This window comes from Podarcis erhardii, assembly GCF_964252035.2.
Source record: "Podarcis erhardii genome assembly, chromosome: 4".
Lineage (NCBI taxonomy): Eukaryota > Metazoa > Chordata > Lepidosauria > Squamata > Lacertidae > Podarcis > Podarcis erhardii.
The window spans coordinates 55,379,795-55,395,760 of NC_138508.1; the positions used below are offsets into that span (position 1 = coordinate 55,379,795).

General features: G+C 38.5%; 1 protein-coding gene across 2 annotated transcripts in view; it reads left to right on the forward strand.

Moving 5' to 3' along the window:
• The window catches only part of SIM2 (SIM bHLH transcription factor 2), a 50,220-nt gene that overhangs the window by 18,482 nt on the left and 15,772 nt on the right, over window positions 1-15,966 (forward strand). For both annotated transcript variants that reach the window (XM_081859878.1, XM_081859879.1), the window contains exons 2-5: window positions 853-935; window positions 4,453-4,542; window positions 8,112-8,220; window positions 15,099-15,184. In XM_081859878.1, coding sequence (XP_081716004.1) covers window positions 853-935; window positions 4,453-4,542; window positions 8,112-8,220; window positions 15,099-15,184 — 368 coding nt within the window. The remainder of the gene's footprint in view (window positions 1-852; window positions 936-4,452; window positions 4,543-8,111; window positions 8,221-15,098; window positions 15,185-15,966) is intronic.

The following is a 15,966-nucleotide window of genomic DNA, read 5'->3' on the forward strand; positions in this document are numbered from 1 at the left end:
ACGCGGCTGAGGGAATTTTCCCTCACAGGAGTAAAGGCGGGAAAGTTACGTTCAAGTTATGCACAGCATAGACCCATTAAAATAAATAACTTCATTGGTTTCACTGGCTCTAACTCTGATTATTTCTTATAAATCTAAAGGGTAGATATACCCAATTAACAGGAGCTGCACGGTTTGCTAGCAAACCGTTCCGCCCAAAGTCAAGTTGTATAGGTGGGGAGGTCTTGAATCGGAAGGATTTGTGAAAGGGGCAAATGGATGGATTTGCCGAAGCGACAGCAGCGGGCGTTTGAGTGAAGGGACCAAACGTTTGCACTTAAAAGCACCAAGGCAATAATACTGTATAGCTCGGCGGCCTTTTGCCTCCGTGGCCTCCCTTCGCAAGGGCTTGTGGGAAGATGGCGGGGGTGGTGTGGGGGAAGAGGACAGAGAGAGAGAGTACAAAACTCTTTTTCAGGGCGTCTTTAGCGAGGTCCCCTCGGCCGATTTCAGGGAGGCTTATGTTACTTTGTGGGGGATCACCCCCCACCTCTAAAATGGCAACTGAACCCTGAGTAACATGTGGGCCGGCCAGGCCCTTTCGCAACGTGGCGGCCTTCAGCTGAATCTAAACCCTAATGTCATGGAGCTAATTTTCCTGAGGAAAAGACCACCTAACTCGCCGAGAAACCCGCTCGGGGAACTGCACAGGCAGGGCAGGGAGGCCCAGCTCCCCTTAATATGACCCAGCCAATGTTACGCTGCTTCTCTCCCTCTGCTGCAGAGGAAAAAGGCCAACTTGCACCTCCCGCTAGTGCTTCAGATGAACTGTATTCCTGTGCGTTAACGGAGGCTTCTCGGTTCCTTTTCTAGGTCTGGGAGACGCCTGGGGCCAGCCGAGCAGATTAGGCCCCTTGGATAATGTCGCGAAGGAGCTGGGCTCGCATTTGCTTCAGGTAGAGTCTCTGCGATTCGTGCTGCTGCCTCAATACTGCTTGTGTTGTTTCAGGAGAAGTTCGTTGCGTTAAAACCCACTGGATCTCGCCTCAGAACCCAAGGCTCGGTCCCCTGGAGAGAGCCGCCTCTTTTTTGTTTCAAAGGCGAAAGGGAAGAGACGGTCCATGAGTCTAGCAACCGTGGCTTGTGAATAAACCCGTCGCAGAGAAAATGGGCACATGCTGGCCAGCTCCCTCTTCTTAGGAGTAGATTGGGACTTCCATTCCGGGTTTGTTATGATTTGGGAGTACAGAATTAGGGCGTGGCAATGAATGGGTTAATGTAAAATGAAAGAATGTGATGATCTTGTGTATGCAGGACAACCATAAATCAAGTGGCATAAGTGGGCAAGAAACCCTAGTGGCTTGTAATTTATAATATATGCTTGCATATACACACATTTCAGTCAATCTACATGTGCTGCAATAGGCTCTTTTTAAACAGCTGCATATCTATATCTATACACAAACATGCATTTTTAATGGGAGATTTCAGTTCACTCATTGCTCAGTAGGGAAAACCTTTAAAAGAACGCATGGCTCCTGTGGTGGGAGGAGAACATCTGGATTAGATCTTCCATTGACGTTAGCACCTGAAAATACAGTTGTTCAAAATCTGGTTGATCCACTTTGGAATTTTGCTTCTCTCTATTGTGTAAGTCCCAATGCTGCAAAGGGTATAGACATGCGTGTGCTCACCTCACAAAAGGTTTTTTTGCTAGTAAATTCTTCCTGATTTTACAGGTATAATAAAGAGAAATGCAGCCTTGAGTAGGTGAAACCGGAAAAATAAAACAATAAACTGTTTTTCAAAGTTACTATAATTCATCTTGCACTCACTATTGTAACCTTTTTGCATGTTGGTAAAGGTAGCCCTGAAAATAGGAGGTAAGGGTTGAGAACTTTGTTTTAGTCACGCTTTATGCCACTGTTCTAACCATGTCTACTCAGAAGTAATTCCCATTTAATTCAATGGGGTTTACTTCTAGGTAAGGGGGTTAGTGTTGCACCCTTGGTTCTTAAACTTTTCAACCACATTTTACTAGCAGATTGACATTTGCAGGGCCTTCTGAAACTTGAATAAACAGACACTGTATGATAAAGGTTTCCATATCTTAATCATTAGTTTCACTAATTTCCATTGGATAGTGGGGTGTATATAATTGTAATACATTAACAAATGCTTTGGCATTGATGTAGAATGAGGTGTATAATGATCTTTTTGCTGGAATGTAACCTGTTTTGAAAGTAACTTTAATGAAAACAGAAATTGATTCACATCCTTAAAGTATACTTTATTTGTCATAATGTTGTTGCATAGGAAGTCAACTTCATGAAAAATAGTGTATACTTTAAGAAAAAAACCTTTTAGAACATATTTGTTGACAAAAATCAAATATACCGGTATGTTTAAACAAAATGTGATATAAATTAATTTTTCAAAAATATAGTTTGGCACACAGTAAAAAGCTTAGTGGCATCTATTTATTTGCTAGCTATTTAAAAATGTGTATCTTACCTCTTATGCTTGAGATGGTTTGCAGTAATTAATATTTATAACATATCTGCAACTTCTTAATTTACTATTTTCAAATTGTGTTTAACACAAAATAATGATGTAATACTATTTAAAATGTCCAGTTATTTATGAATTATAAATGTTGTTTTAAGACATGCAACTACTTTACTGAAAATATGTGTGCTTTCACCTTTGAGCAAAGAAGGGAGGGGAGTGCCATGTATTTAAAGAGCCACTAAAAGTAAGGTTTTCTAATGGAAGTGCCAATGCAGCCTAACTATAACATCGGGGAACAAATTGCTAGTTTATGAGGAATGTTTTAAAGCAATGTTTTATTTAAGAAAGCAGTGATTTCTTCCCCATGTTAATACTGCTACAAAGTTTTGTTTATGTTCAGAAGAAGGGGGGCGGGAATGAAACCAAAGAGTAATCTGGTTCTAATTACATGCTGTAAAAGTAGAGTAGGTCAGAGAATAATTTGGAATATTTTTTATTGGGGTAACATTGAACTTGCCCCTCTGTTGCAGACTTTTATTACTTTCCTTTTGTTCCAGCATCTTAAAATATGAACTAGTAAATATAAAAGGCAATTGCTTTATCTATGGACAGTATTTAGAAATACATTTCCCTTTTCAAATGTAGACCTCTTTCCCTGCATATGGAGAATTCTTATAGTCTAATCACACTTGTGTAGAGGTGGGTTTTGTTTTAATGAACATTTGGTCCTCTGATAAGCAGTAACTTCTAAGGTCTTAGACAGAGGTCTTTCTCAGTCTGCCTACCTGAGATGCTTTAACTGGCAATTTAACTTGAGACCTTTGATGCTCTGCTGTTGAGCTGTGGCACCTCTCTCAATCATTGCTCCATTCTGATTGGCAGGCTTTTTTGAACTTTACCTGCCTTGCTACCTGAGATTCTTCAAAAGGCAATGCCAGGGATTAAACCTGGGACCTGCTGCATATGAAATGGTATTCTAGTGCATTAAGGTTCTTCCCTGAAATCAGCAGAGCTTGCTTCCAAATACATGTTTCTGGGACTGAGATGCCTTTCCTTTTGTGACTCATATCCGAATCCTCAAAATGGTGTTTTGAAGCAGATCTAAATCTATTCATGTGATCAGGATTAGCGTTTTTAAAATACAACAATATACTTTAATTTTTGCTGAGCCTTCATTTTATCTTATTGGTTAAAATATGCAATATTAGGTCCCAAGCAATAACTATAGAATCAGTCAAAGTAGCATATTGCAGAGTTACTTGTGAACAATTATATAAGGTAGTTTTAACTTTCAAGGGATTTCCCTTCTATCGTTTTTGAAATTATGGTTTCATAAAACTTATTTTATGAAACATTCATGTTCTTTCCATTACAAGTTTCAAAGGAGCCACTTGTCAGATTATTCTATGCTCACAAAACCCTTAATAAAAATAGTCAGAAGAATGCAAAACATCACTCAGGAATCATTAAAACTGTAAATAGTGATAAGTTATTTCTACCAATTAATTGGGATTGGTTTCCCCCATAAGGACTCAGGATTTTTGCTAAGTACTATAATAACCCAATATCAACATGAGAATGTTAAATTTGCTGCTGCTGTAAAACTAGCATATGTAAGGGGAGAATGAGTTAGATTTAACTTTTTATAGTGTGTGTATAATAGTAATTGGGCAGCACCAATTATATAATACAGTTAAATCTGTTTTTAATCTGTTTTAATTTTATTATTGTATACTTAATTTTATTATTTATTTTACCTGCTTATAAATCATTTTGGGATGTTTTAGTGGGAAGTGATAGACATATTTAATCAACCTAACCTAGTCTTCATCAAGCCAATTTGGGTAATATGTTTTAAAATATATGTTCTTCTGTAGGGGGAAATAAAAAAACTTTATCACAAGCAACTTGACTGTAAATTGTAAGTGGTAAGATTCTATTATATTTCTTTCTCTTTTGCAGACTCTGGATGGGTTTGTTTTTGTGGTAGCATCTGATGGCAAAATAATGTATATCTCAGAAACTGCTTCTGTTCATCTAGGTTTATCACAGGTAGGAGCAAGTTCTGTCCCCCTATTGAATGATGATGTTCTTCCTTTGAATGGATTTTTGTTTTGTTTTTTAAGTTAAATAATTCACACAGCTTATCACTGTAAAGGAAAAACTTTTCATTTTGCTTGTTACTTATATACATTTTGAAACTAAGAATGCAGTTCACAAAAGTGCTTTGCTAACTCTACTCTCCCTTGTGCTACTAAAGCCCCCTGGAAGCTGGATACAGCATAGTCCACTTGTCATAAAATTATAGCAAGTGCTGCTTATTCCTAGCTGGGTGTTGTTACAAATGGCCATTGGCCAGAGCTGTGGTATAGATCTCTGAAAAAAAATATGGAAATTTCCAGTCTGTGTTTTGAATTGTATGCAGTAAGAATATAAGAACTGCCGGATCTGACCAAAGGCCCATCCATCTCACAGTGGCCAACCAGATGTCTGTAGGAAGTCCACAAGCAGGAACTGAGTGCAACAGCAGTCTCTCCACTTGTAGTGTTAGCTGCTGTGAAAACAGAGGAAACCTGAGTTTTATAGTAAATGTGCTTTAGGAAAAAATAAAAAGAGAGCAGATTTATGAGTGTTCACATGGAATTCAGGCAATTTTTCTTGAGTTTTGCCAGCCTTGTGGCCTTTTCAGTAAAGCGTTTTATATGTTTATGGTAGAACTCATAAAACCAGGTTTACTACTGTTCTGCTCAAACGTTAGTGTTTGGGGTTTTAGGGCACTGTTACATTTGTTCATTTTAAAGGTAACTAACAATTTCTTAAATGTATGTTCAACTGAAAACAATGGTATTTACTTTCAAGTACATGTGTTTAGAATAAAGCAATTCTATTTCTGTTAGCAAGCTGAATTGGGATGTGATACAGTATTTTGAAATATGAATTGTGCCCAAAACTTGTAATTAGCCCATGTTTAATGGTTTGAAAAATTATTCTTTAGCAGCCTTAGGTTGCAATCATATACCACTTAAACTCAGTGCGATTTCCTTCTGATGTAGACGATTGTGCCATTTATCAACACTGGATGTTCCCACTATCATGGAAATGTTTTTTTTCCTGAGACCTGTGTGAAGTACTGCTGATTCAGTAAACAGTAAAGAGGGTGTTTATTTTCATGTGTGGAGTGGCTCTTACAGAATGCTCCCATGTGGGCCTTAAAGTGCATGGTGGGTCAGTATTAGCTTGCCAGTTTCATTTTGCAGGCTTCTCCTTGTAGCCTTGAGCGAAGATCCACATATTTGCTTTGACTTTTATTAATTAGAGACAGATTGTTATTTATCTTAAAAAAAGATTTAAGAATGGTATGTAACTATTTATGAACTCACTGATAGGACAGGGGACCTGAGGTAGAGTCTGGAATCGTGTTGCCTAGGCACCACTAAGAGGGGAAGGGCAAGGCAGCAGAAGCAACCTGCTTGCTGTTTCCTCAGGGGCAATTAACAGTTGGGCACTAAGGTTTTTTGCAGGACCATTTTTGTCATTCTTGGACCTTTTGAAATAATTTTCTTTTCTTTGATTAGAAAAGACCTCTGTACTAGACTTGTCCCTGACATGACACCATATTCTCGAGTTGCCTACACAGTAAAAACCAATTTTCTAGCTATTTTTTAAAGTAACTTCTCATTTTTTTTCAAAAGTGCTCTGCTTTGGTGACATCTGCTTTACTCTGAGACTCTCAGAGGAAAGCAGACACCACTAGAATGAGGGATTTCTTTGGTGGAAAAAATAGAGTAAAAGAAAGCAACTAGTTGTGTTAGTAGTAGCAAATCCCTAAATGCAGGCATGGCAAGGAGGTATGTGAGGTATAGAAGCACTCTTAAAAAACTTTTGGCTGTTTTGGTATTCTGGGGAGATGATTCCCCTCACTTTTTCTGTGCGCCAATACTGTATAGGTAACGAGGAAATTCTATACATGTGGTGCCTTGTTAAGAGACTAAGGTATGACTATGTCTGTTCTACCCTTCCCCAAGTTCTTTCTGTCTCTAATTTCTACTATAGCTGCCTTTTCTGCCTTTTCAAACCACCTTTTCCCTTTCCAGTTTCTATCCTTCACTCCCTAAAAATGTTCATTGTGCAAACTGTGTTGCCTCCTTCACTCTCCTGTCTGCAATACTCTACCTTCTTTCTTTACCCTTTTTTCCTTTTGAGAACAATAAGTAGGAAAATATATTTTGGAAGAATGGCTTTGGGTAAAACACTGCCTCTTTGCATTTACAGTCTCTTTCCCAACAAAGCTAGAAACAGAGAGCTGTGTTATGTTAGGTCTGATTCAGGGTAATTCTTCCTTCTTGGAAAGGACATAGAGATACAAACTGATACTACTACTTGTTTCCATGTGGGTGGATCTGCCCCTGCTTATATACCACTTGTGTCCTCAAAACTGGAATGAAGGCCCACAGGATAAGATTGAATTTTTCACATAGCTATTGTGTGTATACATTTGGTAAACATTAATAAGCATTCACATAGCTGTTAGCCAGATGAAAGACTGCATTCTCTGGCTTATAAAATATACTGAGGGACAGCTTTTAAAGCTTTAAATTGGTTGAGATTCCAATCTCTAAATGAATCTATGCCTTAATTCAGTAAAGCAAGGCACATGCTTGTAGAAAACACATGAGTTCAACCACATATTTAAATTTAGACCTGTTGTTAACTAGTTAACTACTGAGAACTGTGAAGTCTAATTCACAAACTTGTTAAAGCTGCTTTTCATTCCAACCCTAAATGTCCTAGTTCTGGTTGGAACTCAATCAGAATACTAGTCTCATGGAGTTTACTAATTGGTGGGAGAGGAGAGGAGGAAGAAACGGTTGAACCTGTGACTCTTAATAGCTCATCCAGACCAAGATAAAAAGGACTGTTTTGCAGTTTTAACCTACTAAATGCCAACTGCAATGGTAAAATCTGCATAAGGTGTGAATTCACCTTTATAGAAAAGCTAGCTATGTCAGTTGTTTGAGGAATCAGGAGTGCAAATGGATGGTGTATACACTGTTCCCAAGCTCAATGTAACAGCCACACTGCCAGGGTTGTGTGAGCATAGTCCTTTAGGAAAAGACCAAACTCTGATTAGCCTTTGAGAAATGAGTGGGGCTATTCATTTCTCCCCTACCACCCTCCATCCAAGCTGTGATCACACATTTTTTAATAGGGGGTTATGCCACTTAGAGGTTTTTTTCCATTGTGAAAAATCAAGGGAACTAAACATTCTATTTCATTGTTATCTCCTCCAGCAATAACTGTTTGACTCTAGAGCTCAAAATAGAGTCATACTTAACACTGAATACTTTTTTTGGTGTAATTAGTATTTACATAGATCACAGTCTTCAAGTCATGTATGCTGCAACTGAACCTTTTTTGCTCATGATAAGACAAAACAACTTGTAGATCATGGCTATTGGTTGATAGCTGCTTTTGGTCTAGGAAGATGATAGGAGTGTTAGAAATGCAGTGGGGTATTTGTAAATCATATGTATATTACACACAAGAGACCTCTGAAAATTAATACTAAAAGGGGAAAAAATCTGCTGTAGTTCTGAATGTATTAAATATATTCTTGACAGGTGGAACTCACCGGTAATAGCATTTATGAGTATATACATCCATCAGACCATGATGAAATGACAGCGGTTCTAACAGCTCACCAGCCTCTTCATCCTCATCTCTTACAAGGTACTTCCATATGATATGACCATATACAAGTAAAAAGGATGATGAGATGTAGTACTGATCTTAACATGCTAACACTTAATCCACTGAAATTTACAAATGTAAAAAGGGTTCCTGGCCAAGTGTTGTATGTAGCTATATTGATGTAGCATCTTTCATCTCATTCCAAATCGTGAAATTAATATTAAAACTTCATTCTTCAGCATACCTAGTTGCAATATTAGGTTTGTTCACAGTGACGAAACTTTAAATTGTAGACTACAGTTATGAAATAATAAATGACTTTGCTCTGTGAACAAGGGTATAGTAGGTATAGAGTTGTGAAAAATGCTTTGTGACCATTTGGCAACAAACAAAACATTCTGAAGTTTTATGTGATCCTTCTTCAAAACACATAGAAATGGGAGAGAGCAAGTAAGATTGATTTCATTCCATCACCTCAGGGATGATTCAGGGTTGCATGAAAACTAAATATAATTTCACAGAAGGGGCTAAAGTATCTTGTTAAATAGCCACTGCCTCCTTTTTTAATACCGTGGCGTATAGCAGAGCAAACTGTTGAAATGTCCATAGGACATATTTATTTGTAAATCTTTTTTGAAGTTGGACATGTTGTCTTTGAATTTCCAGGAAAATGGGATAATTTAAGATACATACTTGATTAAAACAAGAACAATTCACTTATTTGAAGTTACAGATAGGGATAATGGGATAATTTAAGATACATACTTGATTAAAACAAGAACAATTCACTTATTTGAAGTTACAGTTACAATTCACTTATTTGAAGTTACACTTCTTCATCTGAAGAAGTGTGCATGCACACTTCTTCATCTGAAGAAGTGTGCATGCACACGAAAGCTCATACCAAGAACTGACTTAGTTGGTCTTTAAGGTGCTACTGGAAGGAATTTGTTTTGTTTTCACTTATTTGAAATTTCATTGACGAGATCAAATGAGTATTTTATCTTTAATGTGTATTTGATAATTGGCATCTCAGTTCAAACTGGATGTAAATAAATAGGTGGGTTTAGATGAGTCTGTTTTATGTTCTCTCTTAATATCTGGATTGTCTGATCTTCAAAGTATCAGCAATCTATTTGATGTATGGGTAAGGCAAAGGTACACAAATGACGTGGAGCATGATTTCTTTTGTCACATGTGGAGAGTTTCTTATAAGGCCTGGTAAATGTCTCTTCTTTCCTTCCTCCTCTTTGTCATATATGCACCAGCCATTACATTGGAATAGTGCAGAAGGTCTGGATACACTAGAACCATGCTGGCCTTTTGTTCTGAGTAATGGCCAGTACATGGTCTCCAAGAGGGAAAGGAGAAAACACATCATGTGTCACCCCTCTGATGGTGGCTACACATGGAGATGAATTGTCCCTTTGGTTTTAATTCATTAAGTATCACACATTGTCCAGTAGCAGGCCATGTATCTGGAAAATACTGGCTAGAGTTTTATTTGCAAATTTTCTTTTTAAAGTGCTTGATACAGTTGTACCTCTAGTTGTGGACTTAATCCGTTTCGGGGTGCCGTTTGCATCCCGAAAAGTCCGCAACTAGAGCGCTTCTTCTGCGCATGTGCGCGGTGCGATCGAGTGCTTCTGCGCATGCTTGAAGCACGCAGATCGCTTCTGCACATGTGCAGGTGGTGAACCCGGAAGCAAACACTTCCAGGTTTGCCGCGTTCGTAAGCTGAAAGTCCGTAACAAGAGTGGAACGCAACACGAGGTATGACTGTAATTCAAACAGAACAGATGTTTTTCCAGCCACCAATAATTAAGCTTTTGTGGCTAGAAATGGTCTGAGTAGTAGCAGCCTAGAGGATCAAACACCATTATTATCTGTAAGCCACTCCCAGGATGGCTCAGTTTGCACTGGGGGGAATTACAAAAAACATAGGTGTTGAGGTAGGGAGCAATAAACTGACCATTTAAGTTAGCTGTAATATTTGTTTAGCAAACTTTGAGATGTTTGGAATGTGGCTCTCCTTCTTGGAGTGGGATCTCCTAAGGAAGACCTAAACCCCAGGAGGCAAAGGGGAATGTTGCTTGAAACTCTGGAGTGGGTTCCTTGTTTTGCTTTCTGGTTGAATTCGCAAAGCTACTAATCTGAGCGCCTGGTAGGTGTATGTGTGTTTGTGTCGTTGTACATGAACTTACTGGTTTATTTATAAAGCGGGCAGGGAGGATTTCCATGAAAAGGAGCATGCAGGGAGTGGAGGAAAACCTCCCTTCCTCATCCTTATCTCTCTGCGTTCGTTTAAGAGGTTTTCTCTGTGCTGTACTTCTAGTATTGGAGCTAGACAAGGAAAAGGATGGGTTTCCTTCTCATACATACTCCTTTTGTCTTAAATCCCACTACCCCTCACTTGTCCTTTAGGGATGTGGGTGGTGCTGTGGTCTAAACCACTGAGCCTCTTGGGTTTGCAGATTGGAAGGTCAGTGGTTTGAATCCATGTGAGCTCTGGCACTCTCCACGGTGTCCCGTTGCGCCAGAAGTGGTTTAGTCATTCTGGCAACATGACCCAGAAGGCTGTCTGTGGATAAATGCTGGCTCCCTTGGCCTGAAAAGCGAGATGAGCACCACACCCCATAGTCACCTTTGACTGGACTTAACCATCCAGGGGCCATTACCTTACTTGTCCTTTAACTTGAAGCAGCAGATATATGCTCTTAGAAGACTCAGTGAGTGGACAGTTCTTCAATGGAAATTCCGTGATTTGACAATGATTATTTAAGGGCCAGCAGTAGCAGCTGGGTGAGAATACAGTGCAAAAAGCAAAGCAAAGCAAAACAAAACAAAACAAAAAACAATGACAGGATCACTCAAGTGGATTTATTGCTAAACAATTGACAAAGATGCTGAGATCCTGAAGAGGTTTAAAAGTCTCATGGTTTCAACTGTGGCCATGTTTCCTAAGTGTGTTGTAGATTGGCTGCTCTTTCTCAGAATGTAGGCTATAGCATCAAGGGTCTTTAGCTACCAGTTAGATTGCTGCAGCTGCTAACTTGAAAAAAAAATGTAGCAGACTATGAGGCACCTTGCAGAAAAAGATTTTCAAGTTTGTTATTCTAATGTCATCTTTTACTGAATGTGTTGAAGTAAAGCTATGGCTTACATATTCATGTTTTGTATGTACCATGTTAAGTCAGCTAGTTAGATAGATCTTCAGGATTTTATAGGCGTTAGGCCAATAGATTTGTGTTGTTTTTTTAGTTTATGAACCTAGCTCTTAGGTGGCTCAGGAGTTACATAGCTTCATAGGTTTGGGAAACTTCTTGCTATCTATAGATTAGGGATGGATCAACATGTTTCTGGTCTGTGTTGGTTCACATATGATCATAAATCTGTTTCTGCAACTATCTGCAATTTTTTAAAAGCAAAAAAAAATCACATCAATGTATTATTATTTTTACAAAAGACACATTTTGAACGCATTTTATCCTAAAATACACATTTTTGTGTGCATTTTGGTACATTTTTGAGCTGATACCTGTATTGCAAAATGGGAGAAGTATGAAAACAGAAGGATAACTGCATTCTGATCCACGTATTAGTCTGGTAAGTGCAAATCTAGTCAGTTTGCTTAAAAATGAAGACCAAACAAAATCCTCAAGCAATTCAAGGATAGGTGGGTGGGTCATTTGTCTCTCTCGTAGTTTGTCTGCAGGGGATATCAACCTGCTAGCTGTATGGACCTGCATTATCTCTACAATTCTATGATCTCTCACCAGGCAGCTTATTGCAATTGTCTAGCTAGCAAGGATGTGCTCTGTGTGGCAGAGGTCCTTGAGCAGGGGTCTGCAACCTTTAAGACAAAAAGAGCCACTTGGACCCATTTCCGAAGAAAAAGTAACTGGGACCCGCAAAACCATTGCGACATTTAAAACAAATATATCTCCGGAGCCGCGATCTGACAGCGGGCGGGAAGGTGACGTCAGGACGGTGCGTGACTAACGCACGCACTGCCCCCATGCGACGTCACAGCCAGTACAGCGCCCGCCACAGTGGGGAGTGTTGGGGCGCACAATGCGCCTCCTCCCCTCGCTAGTATCCGTCCCGGAGCCGCGGCAAAGGTGTAAAAGAGCCACATGTGCTGGGTTGCTGACTCCTGTCCTTGAGGAAAGGAAAAATGAATGTAGTCAGCAGGAGGTAGCAGGTTGTGCATAGATGTAGGGTGTCCAAATATTTGTTCAAGGGCTAAGTATCCATGTGCCTCCAACATGTCCAGAAAGGTGAGAATTAGTATCTTGCTCTAATTTCTAGCAGATCTTAGTACAGATGTCATAAAGTCCATTTTTAGTGAGTTTACATGTGTATTGTTCATATTCGTAAGCTGTTTGTTGTGAAGAACTACTGTTTTCCATGTAGGAATGTTACATGGAAGAAAGTGAAAGCATGTAAACACCTTAATTTGGCGGAAGCAGCACAAAAATGTCAACTTCTTAATCCATAGGAAATAAATTTAGGCTGTGATTGTATGCTTAGCTGGGAGTAAGTTCTACTGAACTTGGTGAAGTTACTTCTGAGTAGACATGCACAGGATCACACTGTTTCTCAATTTGCTGGAATGTGGAAGTCCTCATTAAGGAAGTTTGGGAAGTTACTAAGGGAAGTATAATTCTGCATTTAAATAAAGCATCTTAATTGCAAATAATATTATTAAAATCATTTTTTAACAATGGAATATACTTTGAAACCCTGTGCTCCAATTTGACATTCTGAGCATAAGTTTAAAACACCTAAATATTCAGAAATAATCCGAAGATAATGAAATGAACATCTCTGTGTGAGATGGTTGTCTTTTCTACACTAAATAAGGCAGTTTTCTGTCAACTCATTAAAAAATCTATACTGGACTCAGACAATTGTGCCAGCTTCCTGCCAGTTATCAATGTACCTTTTGAAGAGAAGGTGTTCACGCAACTCCAGACACCCTTGAATGACACTGATTATCTAAATCTATTTTTGGTTAGGGTTTGGCACAGAAACTTTGATCACCATGGTGCCACCTTTGTGAGGAGAGAGTAAGAAATTGCAATCCTGTTGATTTTCCTGTACCTCTCAGAGGTGTCCAGTACCATCCACTATGATATCTTGATGAACTGGTTGGCTGGTGGAAATTGGTGTATAATGTTGTGGGCTCCTGCTCCCTTGATGATCAACTATTAAGGCTGCTTATTGGGAGTTATTCTATGGTGTTCTTCAGGTTTTATTCCACGCGATGGACAGCATCTATATAAATCTACTGACTGGGGTGTTCTCAATATTTTGATAGCATGGAGCTCAATTTCTCTTGTTCATTATAGTCAGGTTCGTTGTCAGGTGATAGTGTACTCCACCTGAAAAATCAGATTCCCAATATGGAGGTGTTAGCTTCAGAGACCCAAGTGACCTCTGTGGCATGAAGCACCTTTCATTTGCTAACGGTTGCACACCAACTGCTATCTTTCTCAAGAATGAAGATAGCCTGACCACAGTTCTCCATGTATGCATTTAGAGTATTGTAACATACTGTATTATGTGGGACACCTTTTGAGGACTGTTCAGAAACTACGGCTACTGCATAATGTAACAGTGGGGCTGGTCATATTGGAGTTTTAAAATAGCTACACTGCCTTCCAGTTAATTTAAACGTGCTGATTTTGACCTATTCTAATAGTGAACTCTTTCTCAAAGTGTGGATACTTTTGGACCAAAGCTCACAATTTGAAAGAGAATTAATACAAAATAAGGATAAACCTTTGTCCAAAATGTATAACTTTTTATTAGAATGGGAAATGAGTGACGAGCTAGTTAAAGCTTCAATGACACACTGGGCAATAGATATAGGACACAATATAGATTTAAACCTCTGGGAGAAACTTTGAAAAAATGATCTGAAATTTACTGCATGTTATTCATTCAAAGAGAACTATTTGAAAATGATCCATAGATGGTCTTTAACTCCGAATAGGTTGGCTAAGATGTATAAAGTAGAATCAGATATGTGTTGGAAATGTAAGGGAACGGAAATACTTTTTTCATGTGTGGTGGACATGTAAAAAAGTAAATGAGTACTGGGAAATGATTTATAATGAGTTGAAAAAAAATGTTTAAAATAACCTTCCCAAAAAGACTGGAGTCCTTCTTATAGAGAATAAGTCATACAGAAATTCCCAGATGTCAGAAAAGTTTTTTTATGTATGCAACAACAGCGGCTTGAGTATTGTTAGCACCAAAATGGAAAGTGAGTGAGGTCCCAGGTAAAGAGGACTGGCAACGTAAGATGCTAGAATATGCAGAACTTCAGGCTTAACGCATAGAATAAGAGAACAAGAAGAACACATATTTAAAGAAGAGTGGAAAATATTTATTGAATATATGGAAAATAATTGCACACAGCTAAAAACGCTGGCAGCATTAAGATAAATTCATCAGTGTGATTAATGTTTAAACAATGTACAAATGGAGAACTGATTTAATTGGTTATAGTAAAATATGCAGGAATGGAAGATAAGTAAAATGAACCATGGAAGAAGAAGAAGGGATGTCACTGGATATTTAAAAGTATGTAAAATGTTTATTCTGAAATGTAAAAAATGATACCTCTGAGAGAATGATGGCATTTCAGAGAACATAGTACAGAAACTGGCCTAAAAATGTTTAAAATAAATAAATTCATGTTTTTAAGGTTTTGAGGGATGCTTAAAATCATGAGGCTTGTGACAAATAATGGCTTAGCAAGCATTCTAATTATCACTTTCATATTCATGCTTCATGTTTGTAAGCATAACTAAAAAAATGCACTACAAGTTTAATATTAAAAACTATGTTAAAATGGCAAAAGGAATATTGTAAAGATTCTTGAAACATTTGTATTTTGTTTTCAGAGTATGAAATAGAGAGATCTTTTTTTCTGCGAATGAAGTGTGTTTTGGCCAAACGGAATGCAGGACTAACATGTAGTGGTTACAAGGTAAAGTGCTTAGATTTTTGCCATCTTCGCAGGGCAACAGGTTTTAATTATAGACGCTTGCCTTAAAGCAAACACATATTTTACAGTAATATACAGTAATATCTGTGACATTGATACTAGGGCTGAGCCAAAATGGAAGGGAGTGTAAAAATTCCCCCCCATCATGAAACTTGCCTTCACTCTTTTTTGGTGGTATGTGTGGATTTGTGAAACATGGCAAAAATGTTTGACTATTCAAAATGCAGTCAGGAAGACATCATTCTGATATAGCTTCATGATAACACCATGAAGCCAAGTTGACTGTCTCTTTGACATCCTCATGCTGTATGTGTCTGGGATTCCATTTTTATAAAAGGCACTAAAGTGGCAGATCAGGAAAAGAAGCACCTAAGAACAGTATGCAAAAAAGATAAGCAGTGAGTGCATGTGTAACACTCCACTCTTTTTAAAACTTCACAGGTGAAGATTCAGTACAGCTCTGATTAATAGCATTTATTGCCATAGGCTCCCCAGTGATTGAACTTTGCTTCCAGTGAGGCTTGTATTGTACTATTCTTATTACCTTTGAGGGGGCCAGTGAAAACCTTCCTTTATTGCAAAGGGCCTCTTAGCTGAGTTAGATTTAAAGCTGGATATTTTGTCTTGCTTTGGGGGAGGGATCATAACTCAGTGCTTTGTGTACAGAAGGTCACAGGTTCTCTCCATAGCATTTCCAGTTAAAAGATTAGGTAGCAAGTGATGGGGAAGACCTCTGCCAGAGACCCATGATAACTTCTGCCTGT